This window comes from Alligator mississippiensis, chromosome 4, assembly GCF_030867095.1.
Source record: "Alligator mississippiensis isolate rAllMis1 chromosome 4, rAllMis1, whole genome shotgun sequence".
Classification (NCBI taxonomy): Eukaryota; Metazoa; Chordata; order Crocodylia; family Alligatoridae; genus Alligator; species Alligator mississippiensis.
Window position 1 is genome coordinate 170,229,570 of NC_081827.1, and position 27,336 is coordinate 170,256,905.

At 58.0% G+C, this 27,336-nt stretch overlaps 1 protein-coding gene across 1 annotated transcript; it reads left to right on the forward strand.

Moving 5' to 3' along the window:
• The first annotated feature begins 8,944 nt into the window (after positions 1–8,944).
• LOC102564338 (serine/threonine-protein kinase 17A) lies at positions 8,945–26,192 on the forward strand. The gene is made up of 7 exons (XM_006260399.4): positions 8,945–9,244; positions 16,537–16,749; positions 21,887–22,031; positions 22,480–22,606; positions 22,959–23,007; positions 23,820–23,999; positions 24,378–26,192. Exons 1-7 carry the CDS (start codon positions 9,150–9,152, stop codon positions 24,637–24,639), a joined length of 1,071 nt encoding a protein of 356 aa, XP_006260461.1. The 5' UTR covers positions 8,945–9,149; the 3' UTR covers positions 24,640–26,192.
• The last annotated feature ends 1,144 nt before the right edge of the window (positions 26,193–27,336 follow it).

Genomic DNA, 27,336 nt, shown 5'->3' on the forward strand with positions numbered 1-27,336 from the left:
GGAAGACCAGGGGCCTCAGACCCCCGACCCTGGCCCAGTGCTACAAAGACTGATGCTGAGGTCTCCCAACCTTGGGAGGCAAGGAACCTCAGCACACCGCCCTTGCCACAGGGATGGAGAAACTGAGGAAGAGAGGGGCAAGCATTTCCCATGAGATCGAACTGTAAGCCAGGAGCACAGACAGAGAGACCCCAAATATTTTTGCCTTCCAACCTGATCTGCTGTCACCCCCTCCCCACCCCTCTCCCAGAGCTGAGCTAGAACCCAGGGGTGCCTGTACACGAGCACAGAGGCTGCTCCAACGCTCTGTAATTACAGCATGTCAGAGAAGACTCAATTAACTGAGTCTGCTGGAGCATGGTAATTACACTCCAGCAGCCTCCCACATCTCATGTAACAGTTTCTCCACGCTTCAAAATGGTGGCAGGGGCACTTGAACTAAAGCTTGTTTGACAAGGACACTGATACAGGAGACACCGCAGCACTTTAATTTAAGTGGTTCCCAGAGCCAGTCTAATTAAAGCACTGCCTCCCCACCATCCTTGGAGCAGCATGTGTAAAAGTGCTCCAGGAGTCCTGGCTCCCTGCACCCTCCCTGGTCTATGCTCCTGTATCCCCGGCTGTGTGTGATGGCCTCTGTTTGGTTCCCTGTTCTGCCTCCCCTGGTGCTACCCTGAGCCTGCTGCCCGTCCTCCCTTCCCCACTCCCCAGCTCCAGGCATGATGCAGGAGCTTGTCCTCAATCTGGGATGCCCCCTGCTTCTGAGAAAACCTTTGGGATCCCTTAGATGGGAGCAGGACGGTAGAGGAGTCCATAAGTGCCCAGGGCACCACTCTGTCCTCAGGCTCTGTGCTCTAAGAGTTTGGTGTCAGGCCCATGCCCACGTATGGGGTCAGGGCATAGGGTGGCCCTAAGATCCTGCATCTCTCCAGGCCTCTGGTGATGGCTGAGATGCTGGGAGGACCCAGGAGCTGGCACCTGGGCTGAAGACACAGTGGTCCCCTTGGCAGGCCCCCTATCAGGGCTGGGGAGACTCCCCTTTGCTGGTTGCCAGCCCCTGCAGTCACTCATGGCCCAGGCCTCTCCCTGTTTACAGCCAGCACCATTAGCATGAGAAGAGGGGCTTTGTCCCCTGACAGCTGTCTGCTGTGCCTGTCCCTGCCCCCACTCCTGTTTCTAGCCAGATGCCACAAGGATTTGGGCTCAGGCTGAGGGATTCTTGACCTGGCAGGCTCAGAGCTGCTGCACCTGGTTGTACTGTCATGGGGTGAGGGGGTTCCCCTGGCCAGAGCTGTGTCAGTCCCTGAGGAGATTGCTTTGTGGGACTGACAGGGGTCAGGCATCTGCCCAGTCCCCCTCCCTCACGCACCTCCCTGTCCTCCAAATCTCTGCCCAGACAGGTGGCTCCTTACCTGCAGCCCTTTGTGGGAAGAGCCTGGCTGCCTGCCCCATGGCACAGCAGGGCACTGACCACTAGTGGGGGCATGGCTGGGAAGCTGCTGGCAGGAGCTGGAAAGCAGGCTTACTCTGGTGCTGGCACTGGGGCTGCCAAGAGACATGCTGTCTTTGGCAGGCAAAGGGGAAAGAGGCCAGGAGCAGAATCCCTACAGCTACCTCTGGCCATAGGCCATACCAGCTCCCTGCCCCCTGATTGTACCATGGAGGCGAGGCCCTTCTCTATGGACAACCCTTTGCAGAGGGCCCCTATTTCAGCAGTGCTCTGGGTGCCCAGCTGTGGAAGTGGGGAAGGGGCTGGGAGGAGTCACAGATATCAGGCTGGCAGCACATCACATACTCAGCACATGTTCCCTCCCAGACTGGCCAGGCCTCTACCTCCTGCCCCTAGGAGTGAGCCCCAACCCCAGCCCCATCAGTGAGCTGGATGCAGGGCTCATTCCAGCTCTTAGAGGCACAGTGTACCCATCATGTGCCTTCCAGGCACTCAGCAGCCCCTCACAGTAACTGGAGCAGAGATCAAGCAGTTGATAGTGTCCCCAGGAGCCCTTGGCAGAGGCATATGGGTTGGGGGACACTGGAGTTCCTTGTGCAGAAGAGCTGTTGGTGGGGAGAGGAGGTCCCATAGCTCCAATCAGCCTCCAAGCTCTGTGTCTGGTTCCCAGGTGGCCCAGTTCCTTGCTCCCTGTCCTGTCAGTCCCTCACACTGACCACATTCATCCTACCCCAAACCACCAAATTCTGAGGGCAGAGGACTCTTGGCTATAGTAGGTAGAGCCAGAACACCAGTGGGGGACAAGCCAGGCTGCAGCTGAGGGGCAGATGTCTAACACAGAAGGGCATGAGCCTGCAGAAGAGCAGACCTACAAAGGTAAGGCAGCTTTCACAGCACCTGGAGGCCTGAATTACATCTAGAGGTGCTGGTGCTCAGCCAGAAGGGACAGCTGGGTGGAGAGGGCTCTAGCATGAGCCCCCCTGGGAGGTCAGATTGGACAAGCACACCCTCCTAGCTTTCAGCTACATGAACACACTCCCCACAGCCTGCCTGGCTCTGCCTTGCTCTCCCTGCTACCATCCTGGCTGGTTTCCATTGGGGATGGAGTCTCCCAGTGAGGCTCCAGGGGTTGGTCTGGGGGCCCCTATCACAGTAAGAAAGGACTCACTCCGGGGCAACTGGGGCCTGAATCAGAACTGGGGGAGCCCAACCCATTCCACACCACTCCTCTGCGCCTCATGTTTGGGTGCCCATGGAAGGTGCAGGAGTTGGGTGTCTGGGCTGTGCAGTGCAGCTCGCCCAGGGGTGGCATCTGTAGACTTGGTTCCACTTGGCCAGCTAGGTTTTGGGGTGGTGGCTGTTCTGGGGGAAGGTGATGTGGCATAGCCAGGGCTGGGATGGAGGTGGGGGTAGTGAGGGACTGGGGTATGAGCGGCACTGCTGTGGTTTCATAGATCTCATATGTGTTCGGGCTGGAAGGGACCTCGAAGATCATCAAGTCCAGCACCCTGCCCCAGGGGCAGGAAGTCAGCTAGGGTCAAAGGACCCCAGCAAGATAAGCATCCAAACGTTTCTTGAATAAATCCAGAGTAGGTGCCTGCACCACCTCTGCAGGGAGTCTATTCCAGACTTGGGACAGGCAGGAGCCAGTGACTGCAGCACTGCCCCTTCCCCCCCCCCCCCCCCCCCCCCCCCCCCCGCCTGTGCTCACACAATAAAACATGAAAGAATTCCAAGTGGAAAGATTTTAATGGGATTTGGGGTGAGCGCGCCAGGCAGGAAATGCCTGAGCATCGCCAGGGGAATCTGGGCCCAGCTCTGAGCCTGCCGGCTCCTGCTGTATGGGGACAGATACTGCTGAGGCCTGGTGACCTGGGTTCTGGTCTGAATTGGACCAGCACTTGCTTGGGACAAGGATCTGCAGCTGCAGGGACATATGGTGTCTGATTCCCCTCCCCCACTCAGGTTTGTGAGAAAGAAGAGTCCTGTGTCAGCCCCAGTGTGACATGCTGAACCCAAATGGCACCAGCAGCCACTACTGAGTCCATGTGAGTGCAACCCCTCTGTGTCCCATGGTGGGAAGCACAACCTCAGCCATCCTGTCCCTGGGCACTGAGTTACCTGGGGCAAGGGGTGAAGAGAGAGGGTGTTTTGCTCCCTCATTCAAAGTGCCCCTCTCTTCCTTAACCAGAGAGAGTGTTGATGATTCAAACCCAGCACATCACAAGGGGAGCCAGGAGCACCCTTGGGCCATTTTGGGGGAGGGGGCACCAGGAAACCCACCCTGCAGTAGAGAGGGCATCAGGACACCTCTCTGGGCTACAGGCCTGTCCCTTGGACTGGATTTCTCCTGGCAGGTTCTCCTGTGGGGGGAACAAGCAGACCAGATTCAGCTTGCTGCACATCTCCACCCTGCAGACACCCTGCCCAGCTGGTCACTCCACACCTTGCCCCAATCCCTGCTCTCGGGCCACCCTGATTCCTGTGTCCAGATCCAGGTTTGCTGGGGACGGAGGGAGCAGAGCAGACCAGAGAGGTTTCTCCCCATGAATCCAACCCTAAGTGCTGCATAGAGAGCAGCAAGAGCTACAAGGAAAGATAGGGTCTGCTTTCCAGGTACAGGGGGGTGTCTCCAGGAGGGCCAGGGGGATACAGTGGAGGAGGCCCTCACACCTGTCATGGGGCTGCCAGGGGTTGTGGGAGGGGAGACATGAGGATTACAGTGTGCTGTGGCTGCACTGCCCTGAGCACCAGCACCCAGCTGCCCCCATCCCCACCCCCACCCAGTGGCTGCTGGCTCATGGCCAAGCCCGCCCGGCCCCATGGCCCCAGCCCCCCCCGGGCCACATACTTCTCATATTTTTGGTGCACTAAGTGGAGGGGACTCAGCTGAGGTTTCCTGTTTATATGAAGCAGCCTCTCCGGCCCAGGCTGCAGCTGGCTTGGGGGCAGGGGTTGGGGAGCAGGGGGTGTTGGGGGTCATGCTGCAGATGTCCCCATGGAACTCGTCTGCTCTCCCCAGGGCAGCACAGACCCAGAGCAGCTCCTGGCCTGGTCCTCCATCCAGGGCTGAGCTAGGACTTAGCTTTAGGGTCCCCTGCCCAATCTAAGTCCTGGGGTAAGGGCTGCTTCCCAGTTGATGGGCCAGGCCTTGGCCCCTCCCATTCCTCCACATTGTTCAGGGACTTGGCCTAGACCCACAGTGGACTCTGCAGCCCCTGTGGGCTATCCAGGGCTGTTTGCACTCGGGTAACATCTAGCCCCTTGGCAGAGCTGCTCCTCTCTGCCCTCTGCTACCTATCACTTCTTAGGATGGGCACTGTCCCCTTGGGGCTCACCCCTGCCAGCTGGACTTTCATCTACCCCGATATGCGGGGCCAGGGGCTGCTGCAGGGTGGGATGGGGGAGCTAGGGCAGGAGACCCCTACAGACTCCCCTTCCACAATGGGAAGGTGCTACATATGAGATACCCTGTTATGGTTGTCAGGCCACCCCACGTGGATGGCTTATTGCCCAGGGCCAGTTCAGCACCAGCACAGCAGCCTCGTCCTCTGGGCTTGTTGGGCCCTGGAGAATTCAGCTTGTGGAATTCAGCCCTGGGCTTTGCTTTTGAGGGGAGAGGGGATTCCAGTGTTTGAATCAGGGTGGGCAGGGGCCAGGACTCCTGGGTTCAACCCTGGCTCTGCTACTGGCTCAGGATATGGTCACAGGTGGCCCTTGCCCTGCTCTGTGCCTGTCTTCCATGGGTGTAAGAAGAGCATTGATCCCCATGCAGAAGAACTGTCCTGGCCTGCATCTCAGTATCCCAATTGGATCCCAGCCTGGGCATCTCCACTCTAGGCAACCCAGCAGCCTCCACCTTACACCATGCTGTGGCTCATGTGCTCTCACCTACGGCAGGTTGCTGATGTTGCCCCACAGCTGTCCGGCAGCTCCATTTTAGGGCAATGACCCCCTATAAGCTGACTGCGGGGGGAACTCCAGGACTGGCTACCTGAGGAAATGCCAGTGCTGTGCTGCCCTTACTGCTGCACCTATGTTACAACCAGGCATCTCTGAGGCATCACCCTGTCGATGAAGTCATCAGGCAGCATTTAATGAGACCTGGGTGTTGCTGGCTCCCTGTGCCCAGAGAACAGCTGAGCTCTGTGAGCCCCAGACTAATAAGCATTAAACCCAAAGCAGCCAGCACAGTGATTTAAGGAGAATAGGAGATGGACAGCAGCAGTTTGATCACCCGGTTGCCCTGGCTGGTGCAACCCAGAGTGGCCCCCTTGGCTGAGTCTCCTTAGGGTGCCGGCAGCACTCTTTTCCCCACTGGAGATGACTTCAGGAAGCTCAGCAGAACTGCAGGCTCCTTATGGATAGAGTCAGCCCCTTCATCAGGGATGTCGTATCTTGGCTGCCACAAAGCAGTTTGTGCTGCTGGAGTGCTGGGCAACACAGAGACCCACCCCTTTAGAGCTGTCTTCCCCATCTGCACTGTTCCTGCAAGCTCAGGCCAAGGGGCAGCGACCCTCAGTTCAGCACTGTCTGCAGGAGTTCAGGCCCAGAAGGAGCAAGGGGCACTCCCCCTCCAACAGCTAGCTCCTGCCCAGCCCTGCGCTGCATGACAGGTTGGCGGGGGCTGAGGGGAGGTGTTGGCACCCTACGCTGTGTGAAATGAGCCGTGGGGCTGTATCGTTCCCTTCCCCGCTTGCCGGCGAGTCCAGACAGGCAGGTCTGTTTGCAGCCGCGGCAGCTCATCCATCGCAAAACCCCAGGAGAACTGTACTCAGCGAGTGTGTGGGGCACAGGCCCCCCATCCAAACCCAGAAACCCATCAGCTGGGGCTGAACCCCCAGGCTCCTGCTTCTCCCTACCCATCACCATGGAGCTGTGGCCCTCATCAAGTGCCATGCTCTCTGCCAGCCACTGATCCTCCTTGACCACAAATTCTCCCTCAAAAGTAGGGGTAGGGGACAGACAGATCCTCTGGGGCTGGACTATGACCAGCAGTGTGCCCTCCTGCTAGGTGAAAAGGTTCCCATCCCTGGGTCCAGCACCCTGGAACTGACACAAAATGAACTTTATAAAGCACCTTCGAGTCAGCCTCCCCTGAGGGAACAGAGCCCTGGCACAGGCACAGTGCTGTGGGCTGTGAGTGCCCCCATGGCCAAGGGGAGGGGACGCTGCGTTCATAGGGTGGGCGGGGGGTGGTCTCCAGCTGCCGTCTGGTCTGTGCATGAGTGTCTGGACAGCCAGACGCCCTCTTGGGCTGGGCAGCCGAGAGCCAGTGTGGGCTGCAGAGTGAAGCAGCTCATCAAGATTCCCCATGTCGCTCCCGTCTCCTGCACGGATGGAATTCCGGTCACAAGCCCTTATCTGTGCTGGGTGTAAGAAAGCCTCTCAATCGGGCTATTCATGGGGAAGTTTGCTTTGCCGGCCCCCTCCCCCACCCCAGCTCCAATCCCCCTCTTTGTTGCATTTCCCCCCCTTCCCACTCTGGGCTGATGTCAGTGGGGCCCCTAGTTAGCACTGGTCCCACCAGCCCATGGAGGGCAGCCCCTGGGGGCACTGGGAAAGCTGTGCTGACAGGAGCCCCCAAAGGCTGGGTGATTTGGGGTCCAGCAAGAACACAGAGGCTGGGGCTGGGGCTGCTGCCTCCATGGGTGGGAGGGAGTGAGCCTGAGTGAGAGGCAGGGGCTCTGGGCATCAGGGGATTCCTAGAGGAAGGATGCCATGTGGGAGTGTGGTCTCTCTCAGCCACCAACAAGAGCCTGACAGCAGATGTCTCTGGGCATCTGCTGCACGAGTGTTCCTGCTGCCTCCCCTGCGTGTTCTGCTTCCCTTCCTCTCCTACAATGTGGGTTATGGGCAGCAACTCTCCTCCTGCTTCCCCAGAGCTGGGAGCCTCATGCTGGTGAAGGGGAGGAGATGGCAATGCAGCCTTTGGTGTGACAGGTGCCTCAGAGCTGTCAAAGTGATTATTCACGGTCTGGAATGAGTCAGGACAGTGACTCAGGGCTGATGGCTGGCATTTCCTTGAAAGGTCTCAGCCAGTCCCACTGCCTGCCCCCCGAGAGTCCTCTGGCAGGTTTCCTTCAAAGGAGAGGAAAAGCAGAGACAGTGGCTTCCTCCAGCAGGGGCTCCTTTGTCTGGAGCAGCCTGACCTCCTCCCAGGCAGCTCCCCCAGCTCTGCCAAGGTGCCTTGCAGCTGAAGTGTTGGGCTTCAGGGCCACAAAGGTGGGCAAGGCCTAGCTACTATGTCCTGGCACCAAGGAGCACAGGACTTTAGCCTGAACCCGGCTCTACAACCTGCTGGGTGCTTGTTTCCCTGGTGAATCAGCTTTCCTGTAAAAAACTCTGCCTCATTTTCAGCTTGCCTTTGCCTGTCTTCAGCTTCTAGATGCTGGTTCTAGGTCTGACCTTATGGGCTTCACTAAATGGCCATTGTATATCTGGCATTTCCTCCCCATGTCACCACGGAGATGCTGTGAGCCAAATAGACAGTGCTCCTAACACCTCCTCCTGTGGGGCACGTTCTCCAGCATTCTGCCCTGGATATTCCTGGCTCTGTCTCCAGCCCCTACACCTAGGGCCTGCCGTAGCCCACTAGGCCTGAGCCTACCCAGGGTCCCAGTGTTGGAGGCAAGGTCTCTGCTGCCTGGCACTGCATGGGACCAGCACTTACAGGCTGCCTGGCAGTGGGCAGTCCTGCCCCTGATTTCCCACACACTGAGCCCACCCCTCTCCTTACACCTCAACTGAGAAGCTTCCTCCTGCCTCAGGGCTTTCTGGCTCCGTGATCCTGGCAGCTCTGCAGTTGTGCTGGTGACAACATGCTGGGGCCCCTGTCATTAAGCAGGATCTTCAAGGATCCTGAATGTGGTGCCACATGTGGTGCCACATGCCAGCTTCTGCCCAGGACCAGTGAACACAGAGGAACCCAGGGGCGCCCCGCCAGGCTGCTGCTGAGTGAGGGGCAGCACCAGACCCGCAGGACTGCACTTGCCAGCCTCAGCAAGGGCAGTCCTGGGAGGGAGGGAGGATACAGCTCCTTCCCGTCAATAATAGAACAGGAGGCGCAAACAGCCCACGAGGAAAGATGAGGGGACTTGGGACCCATCTCTCTGTGCGGCTGGGTGACGTCTCCCTGCTCCCTCTTGCACAAGGGGCTGCGAGCTCGGCCCCGGGGCCTGCGCAACACCCAGCACAGCCAGGCCGAGCCCTGGGGGTCTTCTGGCTGGGGGGCCAGAGCAGACGAGGCGAGTTGGTTGTTGCAGAGTCTGCTGTAACACCAACAGCGGAGGAGGGCTCCTGGCTGAGGGGCAAGAAACGCGGGGGTGCTGCTGGGGGGCAAACAACAAGCCTTGTTAGTGCAGGGTCTACATTAGTGAACAAAGGGGCCGCCCTGGGCACCAAGCCCGGCGCCTGGGCTGCCCCAGCCCGGCGGAGGGGCCGGGGGCGGGGCCGGGCTGAGCTCCGCCTCCCCCGCCGGGCTCGGCCGCTGAGTGCGCTCCCGCTGTGCACAACCAGCTGCCAGCAGCGCGGCGCGGATCCCACCCGGCGGCTCCCCCAGGACCCGGGCTGACCCCGGGCAGGACGGGCAGCAGCTCCAGGCAGCCAGCGCCAGCCCGGGCACCTCCTGCCAGCATCCCCCGCCGCTGGACCAGTCCCCTGGGCTCCATCCCTCGGGGCATCTCCTGCCAGGACCAGGATGAGCCGCCAGGGCATGATCACCCAGGCACAGACCCGCATCCGCACGGACCCCTTCGCCGACAGCTACAGCCTAATGGGCAAGGAGCTGGGCAGGTGAGCCCAGGGGGGAAGCGGGGGCTGCTGGTGTGCAGGGCAGGGTACTATACCTCCCCACTTTGCCCCCTCTCTTCTCCTCTCACACAGGGGCCTGTGCGCCCCCCCAGCTGTGCCACTCCAAGGCTGGCAGGCAGCAGGATCCCTCCATTCCTGACTGGCCTGGGACATCACCTCGCTGGGGGCACTTGACCGCAGTTGTCTTTTCCTGCCTAGTGCAAGGGGACTGGACCCGATGATCTACAGGGTCCCTCCCAGCCCCGAACAGCTATGAATCCGGGTGCAAGTGGAATTGGCGCCTGGTTGTGGGCACACATTTGTGTGAGCAGTGGGTGAATAAAGTCTGGAGGGTTGTAGCAGTGGGGAGAGAGGAGGGTCCGGGGTGAATGGGTTGGGTAGTGTGTTACCTTAGTGAAATAGCTCGGGGTTTGTGTCTGCACATGAGTGTGCATATGTGTGATAGGCTCAGTGTAAAGAGCTTTGGTGTGTGTGTCACTCCCAGTGAACAATTTAGGGTTTGTACCTGTGTGTCGTGTGTGCATGTATCCTTGCAGGTGTTTTTCTCTGCCATTCTGGGTGAATGGGCTCAGAGGATGCGTTGTTCTGTGCATACAGACATTTAAGGTTTGTGTGCACGAAGTGTTATGTGTGTGTGTTGCTCTGTATGAGTGGATTTGGGGTATGGAAACAAGGTTGAGGGTTAGCATGTGTGCGTGCTTGTATATGTGTGTGTGCGTACATGCATGCATGCACAGTTTGTACAAATGGGGCTGGGAGTGTATGAATATATTCAGGATTGGTGTGCGCTTGTTGCTTGGTGTGAATACATTTGGGGTGTATGCTGCTCTGTGTGTGTGGAGTTTCAGGGTTGGTGTGCATGAGGCAGCGTATGTGTGTGCACACCTTGTTCAGGGTAAATGGGGATGGGGAGTGTAGTGCTCTGTGGGTACATGGACTGCGGGTCTTGTGTATGTGTTGACAAATGGGGTTGGGGTATGTGGAAACATAGGTTCAGGATCTGTGTGTGAGACAGTGTGTGTGTGCATGGGCATGTGTGTGCGTGCGCGCATGTTGTTCCATGTGAATGGGGTACGTGCAGCTCCATGCCTCTCTTTCAGGCAGCGCAGCCAGAGAGGTGAGTTCTACATTGCCAGCCCCTCTGCAGCCCGGTTAATTAGCAAACAGCCCGGCTGGGAGCAAGTCAGCTCAACTCTTCTTGGCAGCACCCACTGGGGAGGCTGCCAGAGTCGACAGCACAGAAACATCCCTTCTCAGAGTGTCGGAAGTTGGTAGCTGAGCTGCAAACACCCAGTGAGAGCAAGAAGGGGGGTGGGGGATAGATGCAGTGCTCTTGGCTCTGAAACAGCCTGCAATGCAGCTGTACTCAAAGGGGCAGGCTCTGAAGCGGGGCAACTGGGGTGAGGAGGAGCAGCCAGGGGGGTGAATGCAAGTGCTTAGGAATGAGACCCCATTCTGTGGTGCTGCCACCTCTGAGCCAGGCAGACGGAGCCCCATGCCCACATGTGTTGGGAGGCAGCCTCAAGGCTGCTGCTGGAGAGTCGCTGTGCATTGAGTTGTGGCTGGATGTTTCTCTTCTAAGAAGTTCCTTCCTTGGGTTCTCAGTACTGTCCTGTGGCTTTTTTACCTGTGGGTCACATGTAGTAGGGACCTTTCCCTGCATCCCAAGACCTAGGTGAGGGTCATCTCTCTCTCACAGTGGCAATATCCTCACCTGATCCCACAATGCCAGGCTAAAGCTGCAATTTGGCTCTCTCCTTCTATGGCTATTGGCAGCACCACAGAGGGGGCACAGAGGCAGCTTGCCTGGGGGGAGTGGGGGAGGGCACAGTCACCCCCCTCTGATGCAAAAATATCACCATTATAAACTTCTTCAGGGCCTTGAAATAACCTAGCGGGGGTAGAGGGTGACACAGAAAGTGGCCTATCTCTGTCACGTCTCTGACTCTCCTCCCTTTCATCACTGATTCGTGACTAGTTCCCCTTTTCAGAGAACCATCAAAGATGCCTAGACCAAGCTGCAGGGTCTAGGACAAGTGCAGGGCTGGACACAGGCATAGGCAAACTGGGCAGCTGCCCAAGGGGCAGACAAAAAGCAAGGCTGAAAATATCCATTTTTTTGTCTGGTTATTATTATTATCATCATTATCCCTGGCAAAGGGGGGCCTGATACTAAAAGTTCACCCGGGGCCACCAGGAGTCTAATTATGGTGCTGGAGAAGGGTTACGTATGCAGGTGCAGAGCTTTGGGAGGCTAGTCTCTCTGTCTCATGTGCACTGACCCAGACATGGCCACCCACATGCTCTACACCACCCCCAGAGACCTTCCCCAGGGGTTGTACTTGGCCAAATGCTTTACTTTCACCAGCACTTGAATTTGGGGGCAATATTGGAGCTGCCTTCCAAGAGCCATTTTGGGTTCTAGTTTGCATTTGTCCCACTGTCTCCAGCCTTCCCGCTAGAAGGTAGAGGGGCTTGGGGCTGGCAGTGAGGGGCTCCTGCCGCTTTGCTTCCCTACGCTTCAGAGCTCTGCAAACAAGCTCATTTGGCTTCTTTCTGATCAGAAGCTAAGTGTGATGTGGTTTCTTGGTTGCGCTGATGGAACAAGCTGAGGCTTTAGCTACTGATTTCCTGTGAGTGAAGAAAGAGGCCACTCTTTCCAGTTGGCTCAGCAGCTTGGAGCCCTGCTGGTTCTCGGTATGTGTCACTCCGCACAGATCTGTCTAACTGAGTCATTGAGAGATCTTTGGATCTCCTCTCCCAGCAGGTGAACTGTCCCCTGTAAATAGCTCAAGCAGCCCTGAGCGTTGGGTCGTTCCCTTTATTTATCCGATTGCTGGCATTTTAAAAGCATCCCTGGATTTTTCTGTGATGACACTGGAGTCCCTTGTCCATCCCTGCTATATTTAGTTGCACGTGTCTGTTGGACTGTCTGGGGCCAGATGTCTGCACTAGGATTTTTTATAAGGAGGTTATTTTTGTGTTGGGAGCCCGCTGGCCTTGACTGTGGTCAACGCCCTGGCATTTTACTGTGGCTCATTGCTCACAGTCCAAGGCACATTGGCCCATTTGCTGGCCCCATATTCAGGCCCTGAGAAATGTCACCTGAGGAATCTGCTGGGCCTGGTGCTCTCACCTCCTTCTGTACCAGGCCTCATCCTGGGCAAACTTCTTTGATGGCTGTGCTGCTGCTCCTCAGTCCTGGCCCACAGTGCCCCCTGCATCCCCTCCTGGGGCTACTCCAGGGCTGGGTCTCTTCCTCACAGGTCTTGCTTACCAGGCTGGATGTGCCCAATGGAAGTGCTCTGTCCCCAGTTCTTGGACCCAGGAGCCATAAGGCAACTCCTGGGAATCCGGCGTACTGTGTGACAAATCAGCATGGGCCCAGATGAGTGACGCTGCCCCCACTTAGCCCCCTGGCACTGTCTGATCATACTGTTACTCCAAGGAGCTTTCTGGATATTGGCCCAGACCCGGCACTCTCTGGTACTGGTGTTTCCTGGAGGCCTTGCCCTGGGCACTGAGTGAAACAGGGCATGGGAACCTCCTTTTGGGCACCTGGCCCATGCTTGCTTCAGGGTGGGGCCCTGCCCTTCAGTGCCCTTAGGACCCCTCCTTCAGGAGCACACAGCGTGGAAGTCAGTGTCTCATTTCCTGCAGGAGGAGACATTCAGGCAGAGTCTGCTTTGGCCGCTCAGATTAGCACAGGGTACCCTGGGGACCACACCACAGTGTGGGAATGCAGAGTGGAGGTGGGGCTTGGGCTCAGCTGCTCTGCAAAGCCTTTGCTCACCAGGGCTTTGCCCATAGCAGCTGGAGGGTGGCTGGGTCACGAGGCTTAGCTTATTGCCAGTGGAAGCTGAGCCCCTCGTGCTGTCCAGGTGCCCATCTGCAGCAACGAAGCATGTGGGCACTAGTGGAGGGTGATGAGCCCCTTCTTTGCTCAGAGTGCTGGCCGGAAACAGCCCTCTGCAGCAAAATGCTTCCAGCTTCCTCACCATTAGGGCAATGAACAGGCTTTCTGTCCCTCCCAGTGCCTGTCCCTGGGACACATCAGGACGAGGATTGTGGGCAGGCACAGGCTGGAGGGGCTAGGAAGCAATATGCTGGGAAGGGGGCAGTGGCTGGAGCAAGGGCCTGATGGAGGGTTCCCAAGGGACTGCCTTGCCCAGAGCTAGTGCACCTGTTCCTGCAGCTCCCCCTGCCAACCCAAGCCTGGGGCTTCGGCTCCAGCAGCCCCTGCCCAGCTCTGTGCTGTCTGGTCTGCAAGACAGCTGCAAACTCTTTGCAGATCTTGGCTGCCACCTCACCAGGCTGCAGGGATGGGTTTCGCTCAGAGGGCAGGGCCTAAATCCACACCCCAGCTCCAGCTGGTGTCAGCACCAGGCTGGTGGGTGAGCCTCTGTGGGGAGGGGAACTGGCAGGGGCATTTCTAGCCTGCGATAGTAACAGCTGAACTGAGGATAGGCTTTCCACAGAGCTGCAGCCTGTGCAGAATTTCCAGCCCCCACTGGCAGCCCAGTTCAGCAGCACAGAGACCAGGGTGCTGGCTCCCAAATACTCCAGGCTCCCTCATGGTCTTAGGCTGGCTGACCTCTGAATAAGGCTGACCGTACCCAAATAAGGCTGACCCGACTCAAATCAGAGACATCCTGCTGAGGCTGTGGGGTGTGGGTGAGAAAGGGGTGCCAAGGCTGGCTTAGCCTAGGCCTACAGGTCAGGACACATTGTCACCAGCAGAGCTGGAGAGAGCCCAGTGCTGCAGTAGCAGGGGGACTATGGATTAACACACAGGCTTAACCCCTTTAGCGTGGCTCCTACCACTGGGATGCTCCTGAACCACCATCCCTGTGGCTTCCTGTATTGAAATCGTAACCTGTTTTTGCATGAGCAGGAGCAATGGCCTAGTTCTGGCTTGGGGAAAGAAACGGTATCACTTTTGTAGGGGAGGCTGGTGGGCATGACAGCCCTGGAAGGCACCAGCAGAGCTGTATATTTCAGCAGGAAGCTGAGAGTTGGAGTGGTTGGGGGCTGTGGCTCACTAGAGCCTCTGTATAGGAATCCCGCAGCAGCCCCTCAGTTTTCAGCTATAACTCTCACTCTGGGGACACCAGTGAGAGTAGTGGGGTGAAGCACAGGGCCTGGTTTTTGCGAATGCAAGATCCTCTTGCTATAGAGAACACAGTTCACTTGGTGCACGTGTCCACAGCTCTGGCAGGTGAGGGGGCGGATGGGCATCCCACCCGTTGGAGGCTCCATGGGCAGTGCCCTTGGCTGGAACCCAGGCCACAGGGCCTTGGTGGCGCTTGGGACCTAAGGACACTGCAGTAGGCCAGGGGATGGCTAGGTGGTGTGGCCTGTAATGTGCCATCTGGTGCCCTTGTGGAGGGGACAGAGGAGTCCTCTCCCTGGTGGCACTTGCTAACTGCATTGCATTGGCTTCATCTTATTTTTCTGTGGGGCCAAAGACACAAGACTGGGTGGAAGACAGGCTGTGCTGAGCACTCAGGTAGTCCCGAGCACCTCTGTGCTGGCTGGAGCAGCCCCTGCCTCTGCAGCACAGGACAACACGTCAGACCTTAGTGGGGCTGTGAGCAGGGTTTAGGGGGTGCTTCTGGCTGGTAGTGGGATGGTCTACTCCAGCTGAGGTAACAGCATCCCTCTTGAAGCCAGAGGCTGCAGGCTTGTTACAGGTTTAGCAGGGTCCCAGTAGTTTGAGGCAGGGACAGGTTTCTGAAGCTCTCAGCCCAGCCCATGGCTTTGGCTGGAACCTGCTGGGCTCTTAATGCATTTTGCTTGAGTTCTTGGATTTGTCCAAGCCCAAGCTGTGGGGCAGTGGAGGTGGGGAAGACCCAGACAGACCAGGGCTGCTGAGGTAAATGTGGCTGGAGTGCTGTGTCCCCATGATATAGAATAGTCACAAGAGCAGCTGGGGCATTTGGGCCAGCCCTGACCCTAGGTGTGGCATGCACCAGCCTGTGACTTAAGCACAGGGAGGTCACAGCACCTCCCCACTGGTTGCTGCCTGGGCTCTAGCTGGAGTGTAGCAGGCACAGCATGGATGAGCAGGTGCCCTGCGTGCCCAGGGACTGGGATTCTGGTGCCTGGCATGCCGTGGTCCTGTGATCGTCTCTGCTTCAAGCTACCATCTCCCCAGGAGCAGGGCCTGCTGCCCAGGACAGATGGTTTCCATTAGGAGATGGAGGTTCCTGGAAACAGCAGCACGAGGCTGCAGAGCCACTGGCTTAGGGAATGTTCTGTTCAGGAATGTCGGCTTCCTGCTGCTGGGTGACCCTTCTGCCCGCAGGGACAGAGCTCCCCCTCTCCCCACAACTGCTCCTACAACATGGCTGCTTCTCCCTGGTGATCCTCTATGGGACGCTTCTTCTGGCAGGGGCCAGTGCTCACAGTAGATGCCAAGAGCGTTGCAGCTCTGGGATCAGGCCTGCTGGGCAAGGCCTGAATAGAAGACAAGTTGAGGGGCCGGGGGTCATGGGTTACATTGCTGGACCTGTTGTATGGTTAATGGGATGTTTTAGGGGCTTTATATGGGGGGTACTGCCTGTGCAGTGTAGGGGGGTTCAGCTGCTGGGCTGTGCAGCTCCCAGATCCCCTTCGTAGCAGCACATAGTAGTGCTGGGAGGGCAAATGTCTGCCCTGCTACAAGCCCATCTCAAGCTCCCATTGCTCTCTCCCTGGGCTCCTGCATCAGTCTGAGGCAAAGTAGCACTGTGTGGGCCTAGGCCATGGCTCTGCAGGCTGGGTGCAGGGGTGGGTGAAGGCTCCTTCTTTCTCTCTGTGTTCCAAGCTCTGGCTTAATACCAGGCTGCTCCTGTATTGCTGTCTTCAACAGCTTCCTGTGGTGAATGCACAGCTGATGGCCTGGGCATATTTCCTGCTGGGGTGCAGGGCAGGGAGAGTAGTGTCCCTCTTGCAGAGAACAGGAGCAGGCACTACAGCCTGAGGAGGTGGGGAGCATTGTCTACAGACCAGGACTCTAAGGTTCGGCCTATGGACCACCCCCTCCCAGGTGCGAGGGTCTGGGAGGCACCATCCACATACAAGTGCAGGGTATAGTGGGTCTCCAGGCCATGGAGCAGGCTGGGCCCCTTTTGTGCAAGGGCAGCTACCATGAGAGCAGGTGAGAGGAGGCAGAAATGGAAGGTGGTAGAGAGGATGGGATAGGGCAGGGGTGGGCCATGCCATGCAGGGAGGGAAGGGGCATCGGAGGGGCGCAGGTCTATGCATAGGTGCCTTATGGCTGCTCTCCGCAGGGGGAAGTTTGCGGTGGTGAAGAAGTGCCAGGAGAAGGCCACGGGCAAGGAGTTTGCAGCCAAGTTCCTGCGAAAGCGGCGCAAGGGTGAGGACTGCCGACCAGATATCCTGCATGAGGTTGCTGTGCTGGAGATGGCTGCCCCCAGCCCCCACGTGGTGGATCTGCATGAGGTCTATGAGACACCCGCCGAGATCGTGCTGGTTCTTGAGTGGTAAGTTGGGGCCAGGAGCCCCATGGCTCAGATGGGGCTCAGCGCTGTCAGGGTGGGGAGATGGGTTGTGGGAGTAAAATGAGGGGAGCGAGCAGTTTGGGACATCTCCTGTGTACTCTGTGCACCCAACTGCCTTCTCTTGCTTTTGCCTCCTTACACTCAGGCTGGTGCTGGGGCACCAGATGGGCACTCTGGCTGTGAGGGATGAAGGCTGCAGCCCAGGCCCATTTGTATGGTAGCTAGGGGGTGGCAGCAGGGCTGAGCCATGCCATAGTAGTACATGAGTGAGCCTAGGGGAACAACTGGCCAGAGGTGGCTACCTCAGCATACTAGGAGCTGCCTAACACTGCTTAGCACCCGTGCTTGCACTCCTGCTGCCTAAGGAAGGAGTTCTCAGTGTACCGTGCGCACGGCAGGAAGTGACTTAACCAGAGCGTGTCTGAGAAATGGTGTCAGCTCTACTTCTCAGCAACCTTTCTGGGCAGCTGCTGAAGCTCTGGGCCACATCCTCCCCACACGGCTCCACCACAGCACCCTGTCTGGGTCCCCTAGGAGTACGACTTCCTGGCTGGGGCCTCTGCAAGAACCTGGCTGTGCACAATTACCAGGAAAGAGACCCAGGTGACACTGGGACAGTGACGCAGGGAAGGTGTCACATTGCGGGGACTGACACCCCTCTCCTCTGCTAGGGTGCTGATGGGCTGAGGGCCTGACCAAGGGGGAGGAGTGGTGCACAGAGGCACTGCATGGCTGTCTCTGGGAGGTGCTGTCTGTAGAGGGGGAGCTGGCTCTCTCCTGCGCCCGGGACCAGAGTCTTGACGTAGAGGACAGAGCCCGTACCACTGACAGGGTCCCTGGAGGGACCTGCTCCTCTCCTCTTCCATCCCCTCCTTCCTCCTTGCCCAGGAAGTTCTCCCCTGTGAAGAGAGGAAAACTCAGCCCAGCTCTTGGGCCTCGGTGCTAGATGGGATGCCTGCCTGGACTGACAGGCTGCTTCCTGACAGGATTTGTTTGATACAGGGACCCAGGGCTGCTGGAGACCATAGTGGCTGCCCCTGCATCCCTGCCAGCTTCTTCAGTGGCCCTGGAAATTGTGGGAGCTGCCCAGGAAGGGCTGGGCTGGCCTGGGCTGCTGAGCCAGCTATTGCCAGTGCAGCACCAGGTGTTTGTGAGGCATAATGAGTGCCTTGGAGGCTAATGATACCCTCAGGCATGCACATGGGTATAAATACTGTGCCATCTAATTACATAGCACCCAATGGGTGGCTGGGCCAGGTGGGGTGCTGCGTGAGATTTGGGGATGGGGGTGAAACAATCCGCTCTGGGTCACTTCCAAGAGCTGCCCCTAGCCTCAGCAACCAGGTCCTGCAGAGCAAGGGTGGGGTGGGGAATCCATCACCTAATGCACAAGGCCCCCAAACCAGGACACAACCCCTGGCAGGATGGCCCCAGATAGGCCCCTTGGCATATGTCTGATGCTAAGCCAGGTGGGGAAATATGCGTGGGTGACATCCTCTTGGAGACGCAGTGTTGAGCTCCCGGAAGTGGCCTGTGGTTTGGAGCCTGAACTGCAAGGTGGCTGGGCCTGCACTGCAACCACAGGGACCGAAAACAAGACGTGCAACTCATTTCCAAGTAAATGCCATCTGATCTGAGCGCTTAGTCTCATTCTCACCCCTACCTACAGCTGCATTCAGAAGGGGCAGCTCAAATCAGAGCCCTCATGTAGTATCTAGGACAGTCCCAGCCCCTGGAGTTGACCACTTAAATAAGCAGATGAGGGGCAGGGTAGACCACAGGTGTAGAGAGGAGAAGGCATGCAGTGGGGCTTGCACAGCAGGTCACTAGAAGCCAGGCGTTGTGACTCCCAGCCTGGTGGCCCATGATCTGCATGTATGTTCTTTCCCTGAGTTGTGGTGGCAGAAGAGGATTGGGTTTGCCTACAGCAGCGTGGCCCAAGCTGAGGACTTGCAAGGACAAGTCTTGGCACTCCACAGTCGACTCAGGGCAAGGTCCCGCCTCCTGCTATGCAGGAGAAAACTCACTGGTTGCAGAAAGGAGTAGGAGCATCTCCCAGAAGTGGGGCCTTGCCCCACACTGCCATTTCAAGCTGTTTTCTCCCACCCCAAGGAGGACAGGCTTGGACTCCAGCTTCCTAGGCAAACTGGCCCCACAAGAGGCCCCAGCCTGCACAGAGCAGCATGTGTAGGGAATCCATCTCCTCAGTGCTCAAGCACCTCAGACATGATTGAAGACAGTCAGTCTGGGCACTAGGGCAGTGCTGTTACCTGAGGTGCAGCCAAGGAGCTAAGGGCTGGTCCACACTGAAGTCACTGTGACTGTAGTGCTTTGGAGAGGTCTCCAAGCTGGCTGTAACTGAATATCAGAAGCAATCTAGCCATGGCATAACAGAACACAGTGCAGACTGATCTGTGCAGAGAGGCTCCATGACTGCAGCACAGACATAATCTGAGGCCCCCAGAAGTGATTGGTCAGGATTACTCAGGGTGTCTGTGGCAGGGCTGGGAACCTTGGTTACCCATTGCTTTGTCTGGTGCCCTGAACACTGCTCTGCGTTGGCTGGGTCCTTCTTGTGTTGGCTTGGTGGTGCTATTGGTCTGGCTTTACAGGAGATTCCTGGAAAGGCACCAGCATCAGAGGCAGTGTGGGTCATTCTGGCACAGGACAGGACATGCCCTCTCCCACATAGGTTTGAGCAGAGCCAGGAGTGGCCCCTCCCCACAATTAGCCAGAGCATGAGGCTGGCCCTTACCTGGGGTCCCCCTGTAGCTGCCTTGGGGGCAGCCTGGAGCCATGTGCGGTGCTGCAGCCCAAGCCCCACCTGGTTGTGTTTGCTTTGCCGGAGTGCTGGCAGGACTCACTGCAGAGGCGTGCCTGGCGGCAGCTGCACCTCACGTTCCCCAGCACGGTAGAGTCTGCTCCCAAGCAGGTGAGACGTGCCAGATTGACAGCCGTACAAGGCAAAGTGCTGGATCTAGAGAACAAGCACAGCACAGGGTGGGACAGGATCCCTCCTCTGCCTCAGCCTCCCACTCTCCCTCCTCAGGCCTCTGCACAGGGACCCCAGGCACCTGGGCAGAAGGGGAAGAGATGGGGCAAGCTGCACTCTTTAGGGGAGGGCCCATCTATGTCTCTAAACCTGACCAGTCCTGGGTCATCCTGGTGACCTGCCAGTGGCAAGCCATTTAACTAGATGTTGGAAATGGCATGGCCTAGGATACAGGCATCAAAGTGCCCTGTGCCATCTTGCCCAGCTGCAGTGCAACCTCCATCTCCCCTATCACCCTGCAAGCATGCTGATATTTGTGGAAGCAAGCCCCCCACTCCAGCCTTCACTTGCCCTGCCCTGTTGGCTCCTGCCTGTGGCTGTAGGAGGCGGGGGTGAGGGAAGGCTGTATTCCCAGATGATGGCAGCTGGGCTTTGCTGGTAGCTGGGGAAGTGCCACATCTGCCAAGACGCCAGCCACCATGAGAAAGGGAGTCTGGGTTTCAGTCCACATGGGTGCCAGGTCCTGACCAGTAGCTGTCTGAGGAAGCTAGGATGAGCAGCAGCTGGGAGGACACTGGCTCACGGTGCCTTCTCTGAGCCTTCTCCATTCACTGACTTCTGGTGGGAGGCGCTGACCAGAAGTCTGCACAACTGCTGCCCTCCTGCCTGGCATTTCCTCAGCCTAGTGATTCTGTGAGCTGCAATGACCCCACCAAACCAAGGGTGCCCCATGCTGGGGAAGGAAGGCCTCTCTGTTCAGCAGCTTCAAAAACACCTTTCCCTGCTCTTTGTTTCCTTCTGAACATTCAGGATCTACCGGTCGTGCTGCCTGGCATCCAACCCAGCAACAGGCCATAGCCTCAGCCTCTGCTTGGCTATGTGGGTGGCACCTGTTATCGCCTCCTAATGGCAGATACAGAAATGGGGTCAGGGCAGAGTCTGTCTCCTTGATTTCCTTTGGTCACCTTGGAGGTGCTGGCAAAGGAAACGTGGCAGCCTGTCCATGGGGCACTCTGAGACTGGGCAGACAGGAGGGCAATGGGCAAACATGCAATCACGTCACTGTCTGCTCCCTCCTGGGCCTTCACTGGGTATCAAAGCACAAATCCTGCTTGAGCAACTGCCCCCCCCGGGGCTTCCAGATGGGCCTTCTCCATCCTGTTGGGGCCTGTGGTTCTGTGACCCCACAACAAGGAGGCTGGAGAAGCCACACACCCGTTTGATGTAGAGACACCCTCTGCCCCAGTGTTAAACCCTGTCAGTGACCAGAGCACATTCAGTTCTGGGTGGCTCCCTCTGCAGCTTCCCCTACAGCCCAGCCAGAGCCCTAGCTGGTGGTTGGGGGTGGGGGGTGTATGTGAAGCAGGGATCCCTGCACACATGCACCCCCCACCAACCCTATGATGTGCCTCGTGCTACTCCACCCCAGTGGTGTGTCTGATGCATCCCCATGTCCCACCTCCTGCCCAGGGCTGACCTGGTAGTTGGGGTGATGGGACACGCAGGGTGCTGGTGGGTGGCATGCATGGCCTTGCCCCTCCTGCCGCTGGCACTGTTTACATGGTTACATAACAGCCCCACCCTTGTGGGTGAGTAATAGGATCAGCTGGCTCTAGTGCTGGAGTTCAAGCCAGGACGCTGAATCGCACAGCATTGGCCCAGGAGGCAATGGGAAGTGGGTGGGTCCTACAGGAGAGGGGCCTGGAACCCTCTTCCCTCCACGTGACCTGTGCCCAGGCATGGTCACCCTACCCAATGGGTGTGGAGCAGGCTGCAGTGCCACTTATCAGTTCCCAGGACTGGGACACTACCCACACATAGGTCAATACCTGGCTGTCTTGTGGGCAGCCTTGGCCTGGCTGAACTGTGTTTGTGCATCCAGGAAAGGAGTGTGCCAGGGTCTGAATGGGCAACTTAGGGAGGGTGATGCTGATGGGCAACATGCCCTGCACCCACTCTGGGGAGGAAAGAGCCAGGACTCCTGGGTTCTAGCCTTGATTCTAGGGGGGGGAATGGCATTTAGTGGGTTGGAGCAGACCGGTGGGGGCTGAGAGTCAGAGCAGAAGTGTTGGCTGCAGGTCTTGGTTCCAACAGCCCTTCACCTGCCCCTTCCCATCTGTGTTGCAGTGCGGATGGAGGAGAGATCTTCCACCAGTGCGTGGCAGAGCAAGATGAGGCCTTCACTGAAAAAGATGTCATCCGGCTGGTCCGGCAGATCCTGAGCGGTGTCTCCTACTTGCACAGGAACAATGTTGTCCACCTGGACCTGAAGGTACCAGCCCCACTGGGGTGGGGGTGGCAGGACCTAGTGGTTCTTCCTGCTTTCTGCAGGGCTGGTGCCAATCCTGAGCTTGTGGTCCAGAACCTCGCTGCCAAGCTGGGTATTTCTGGGAATGTTTACATGTGTTCTGGGGGTGGCGGTGATACATTTTTAAGTGTGGGGATGCTGATACATGAGACACAGGAGGCTGCTGGAACACAGTAATTGCCACACTCCAGCAGACTCGCTTAATTGAGTCTGCTCCAACACACTGTAATTCCAGCATGTCAGAGCAGCCTCTGCACTCATGTATAGGTGCCCTCTGGTCCCAGAGAGCAGTGTCTGTCTGTGGCCATCTATCTGTGCCCAGATCAGAATTGGCTGGTGTCCCTCTTGGGAGAGCACTGGTCACATCCTGTTCCTTCCTCACTCAAGCTCTGAATCCTTCCTGCCCCTGTAGCCCCAGAACATCCTGCTCACCTGCAGCAGCCCCTTAGGCGACATCCGCATTGTGGACTTCGGCCTATCCCGGCAGGTGGACGCCGTGCAGGAGGTGCGCGAGATTTTGGGCACCCCAGAGTATGTAGGTAAGTGGTGCATTGGGCACAGAACAGCCACCCTGGGGGTGGGGGACTGCAGGCCTGGCTCAGCCAGTCTGTCCTGAGCACCTGCGTTCTGAGCCCCATGTCCCAGGATTCCCCCACATACACCCCTCCCTCCAGTGGCGAAGGGGAGTAGTGCCTGGGTCCTCTCTGCTTCTGCGGCCTATTCACTGGATGGTATGCAGCATGCAACCCACCCACCCCTGCCCAGAGGTACTGATCTGCTAGCACACTAGCAGGAACAGCTGGCACATGTGGGGCTCTGAATCCTGGGAGGTACTGGAGGAGCTTCAAGCTAGTTGTACAGTCCTTAATTCCCCTGTATTTCCCTTTGTAGCCCCTGAGATCCTGAACTATGAGCCTATCAGCACAGCCACCGACATGTGGTAGGTCACTCTGCCCTCTCTTGGCTAGCTCTGAGCTGCTGCAGACAGGCCGGGGCTGAGGTGTCTGTTTGTCCTTCTGTCATGTTGGGGTAAGGGGCTGGGTGCCCGCAGGCTCAGCAGTTCAGCACTCTGAACTGAGTCGCATCACCCTTGCCCCAGTTGCATGCTCCCTGGATTGGGAGGAAGTAGTGTCATGCATTGCCACAGTGAGTGCAGTGCTGAGATCTTGTTCACCCCCTGGGCACTACATTCACTGGCAGGAGCACTGGAGATGCAGGAATCTGCCCATGCCCCACCCCCCCATAGATATTCTCTCCCACAGATGGCAACGGCCCAGCAGAGCCCACCTAGAAGCGGGTGCGTGGTGTTTCCCTCTCTCAGCAGGGATGCCCACAATGTGGGGGAGTTGCCTCATGGGGTGGTAACACCTCAGCCAGGGTTGGGGCCCTGTTGTGAGTAGCAGGGGAAGGTAAATGTGGCACAATATAGAGGCCTGGGTATCCCCCAGGCTCATGCAACTGCCCAGCCTCAGGGACAAAAGCTCAGCTTGTTGAAGGGGGAGCACTTGGGGGCAAGGAGCTTGACCCAAGGACCTCACAGGCCCCAGGGTCAGCCTTGGGAAGGGCCCTGCAAGTAATCACAGGAGGCAGTGAGTCTCAGGCCTTTGGCCTTGCCTTCCAGGGTAGCTTCATCTCCCAGCCCTGACCCAACCAGAGCAGGTTAGCAGAGAACAGCGGCTTCTTGGTGATGTTGTCTCCATTGCCAGTCTCTCCACTGGCTCCTCATGACCAACTCCTTCCCCCCCCCCACAGGAGCATTGGCGTCCTGACCTATGTAATGCTGACAGGTGAGTCGCCCTTCCTGGGTGACACCAAGCAAGAGACCTTCTTGAACATCTCCCAGGTGAACGTGGAGTACCCATCTGATGTCTTTGAGGGCATCTCCGACCTGGCCATTGAATTCATCCAGTCCCTGCTCATTAAGAATCCCAGGTACCTGCTGTTGCCGCCTCACCTGCCCCAATGGCCTCGTGCATGTGGGGTCCCTGGGCAGAAGCTGCCAGCTGAGCCCTCATCTTGTGGTGGGCTGCGACAAGGGAATTGTCCAGATTTGGACTTGCGATGACTGTAGGGCTATTCAGCGATGTGCTTGATGGTGGTAGAGGGGGGAGCACTTGGGAGGAATTTGCTTGTTGCTGGGATGTCACCCTGCTGCCCTGTACATCAGAGTACATGGGGCAGGGGTTAGCTGGGCTCTCTGCAGGGGCAGAGGTGGCTGTCCTGAGCTGGGGGATGTGTCCTGTGCGTGAGGCTGGGGGCGCTGTGGGGACACCTGGGCTGCAGACACTAGCCCTGTTCTTCTCCTTGCAGGAAACGAGCCCAAGCTGAGCAGTGTCTCCAGCACCCCTGGCTCTCACCATCACCTACTTTGGAGCTGTCATCCCCACTGCTGGTAGAATCGGAGCTGGTGGCAGGGAGCGAGGACAGCAGCCCAGAAGAGGCCCAGGAGCTAGTGCTGGTGACTTCCTACACGGTGCGCCGCCCCTGTCGGCAGCCGCAGGAGACAGAGCTGGCTGGCACGGGAAAGACGTTCCCAGCACTGCAAGAGATTGCCCAGGAGCTGGTGTGCTGAGCCACGTACCATGCGCCCTTGCCTGCTGCCTCAAAGGATCATGCGCTGGACTTGCTGCTGCCCCAGGCCTGCTGGCTGCTTCAGGCCTGTGGTGCCTGCCCTGGAGTCAGGCAGCCCCTATACTCCAAAGGGGTGGATGCCCCAGAGTGGGGGTCTCCTGCTTGCTGACCAACCCCAGGAGGGGAGTAGCTCTGCCTTAGGGTCTCTCAGGAGCCAGATGGATGCCCAGCTGCTGGAGGCACCTGTGCTACTGCGCATGGAGCTGAGACTCTTGTGTAAATAGGTTTGTGGGGGGATGGAGCCCCCAAGCAGGGCAGTAGCTGCTTCCAGTGCTCCAGAGAGTATGGGAAGGTTGCTTATGTCTGCTGTGCATGCGGAGGGAGGGAGATGCCCTGCTACTGGTCAGGGATTGCTTGTTGGGGTGTCATGTCCCCAGTAGCCAAACCCTCCCCCTCACTTAGGCAGCAACTGCAGGAAGAAGCTGCCCTGATACCTCTGTGGCACCCCTGAAAGATTTTGGGTTTCTGCAAAGGGGGATGTTCTGACCGAGGGAGCGCTCCTGGTCACAGGACTCAGGCTGGAACTGGAACCTCTACAGAAGCAGGTCCTGGAGCTCAGTGTCCCCAGGCAGGCCTGGCAGCTGCACAAGGAGCACCATATTCTGGCAGGGCTGTGCCCTCTGGATTGCTGGTGGAGCCCCCACCAGCCCACCATGGAGCCCCATCTCCCTGGAACAAGGAAGCACTGCCAGGGGGGAGCTGGGCCTACAACCAATGCAGGCAGTAACTGCATCTTTTTGGGGTGCACTGGGACCCAGCCCATCCCTGCAAATAGGCTTCATCGGGGGAGCTGACGTGCTTTGTAAATGGTTTCTGAACAGCTTTAATTAGCTGATTATTTAATAGCCCTGCTGGGTGGGGGGAGGGGAGGGCTAGAGGGTGAAGGCTCACATGCTTCCCGCTCTGTCAATGGGCCATGGGCAGGCTCCAGCTCCCAGGGATGCTGCTACCTGCACCTCACTTGTTATTCAGGGTGCCCTGGTACCAGGGAAATTAGCCGGCTGTGGGGGCAGCATTGCTGCCTTCCTGCCCTCCCCATTGAGGCCACTGCCTCAGATACTTCTGGGGTGTGAGGGGGAACTGCCAGGAGTGGGGCAGTTTCTTGGATAGAGGGTAGAAGCAGTGGGGGCTGGCAGGGGGTTGATACAGAGCCCAGGAATTGATGTGCCCCCATCTCCCATTCACTGTCTTGTGTCCTGGGTCCATCTGCTCTGCAACATACATGACTCAAGCACAGGAAAATCAGTGGCTCAAAAGGCCCCATGTCTTGTAAAACCTCCCAGTGCCCTTGGCTGGATGTGGCAACAGCCAGGGGGAGGGGGATTCCCAGCCATGGCCACCTCTACCCCATGTAGGTATTTGAAGCAGAGGGGCCCCAGGGGGCTGTTGTTGCAGGGGAGTGATGGTCCCAGGAGGGAACACGCTGCTGTCTGTTGCCACTTGTTACTTGGTTGCTGGATTTTGTTTTTTAAATAAAGGATTAATGTTGATCTATGCAAAGGCTCTTGTTCCTCTCCCCTGCTCCTGCGGGTACCTGCTGCATAGCCCCTCCCAGTCTGAGCAGTTACTGACCCTCAGCCCCATGCCCAAGGCCTGACCAGCTGGGCCTGGCCTCAGTCCCTACCAAGACCCCTGACTCCCAGCTGGCCCCAAGCAAGACTTCCCCCTGCACCTGCTTGTGTGTCAGGCTAGCACGGCTCTGCCATGCACAATGAGCTCCATGCAGGGAGGGCAGGACAGACAGTTGTTGGCTCCTAGGCTTCAGTGGGGCACTGGGACCCCTGGGCACTGCCTATGTGCTGGGCACCAGGGCCATGCCCTAACTGCACCTGCTCTGCAGAGGGAACACCCACAGGCTGCACTGGTGCCTACCAGGGGCAGGAGCAGGAGCGGTTTGCAAGTGTGGCTCATGTAGCAATGTGTGGGAAGGATGGAAATCGGCTTGGCCCCAATCTCTTGGGTAGATCCTGTGCAGATGCCAGGCTGGCTGGCTGGGCACACCCCGCTCTGCCCACTCCCCAGCAGCAGGAGATGGCACACACCCATTTCAGAGCAAGGGGACAAGCCAAGGTGCTGGCATGGTCCCACTACAACAGCTTGGTCTCTCATGGCCAACCAGTGGCAGGACAAAGCTGTTGCCCAACAGCACAAATGGGAGAGGAAACCTGACTTACTCAGAGACACTCAGGGCAAAGAGGAGCACTTAGATGTCAGAGCCCTTTTCTTTGCTGCCTGAACCTCGGGGCCATCCTGTCGCTGGGGCACCCAGCCTGGGTGGGGCCTACACCTGCACCATAAGTATGTGACCAGCTGCATGGCCCCGACCTGGGACTCCAAGGCTGGGAGCTCTGATGGCACCTGCAGCAGAAGGATGGGGCAAGGCCATGCCTCCCCTGTGCCCAGGCTGGGGCATCCATCTCCCTTCTCCAGAGGCTGCTCAGGTGTCAGCAGGCCCCTGGCTGAGCTGCCTTCCTAAGAGCATTGCGGGTAAGTGCTCTTGCTGTGGGCAGATGCATGGGTCTCTGCTCTCGCTTCAGCTGCAGTGAGAAGACACTTTGCTTGGTCCTCCCCAGGCCCCTGCCCACACTCAGCACTCACTGACATGAGCTAAGCACGGAGCCAGCATGCGTGCACCCGA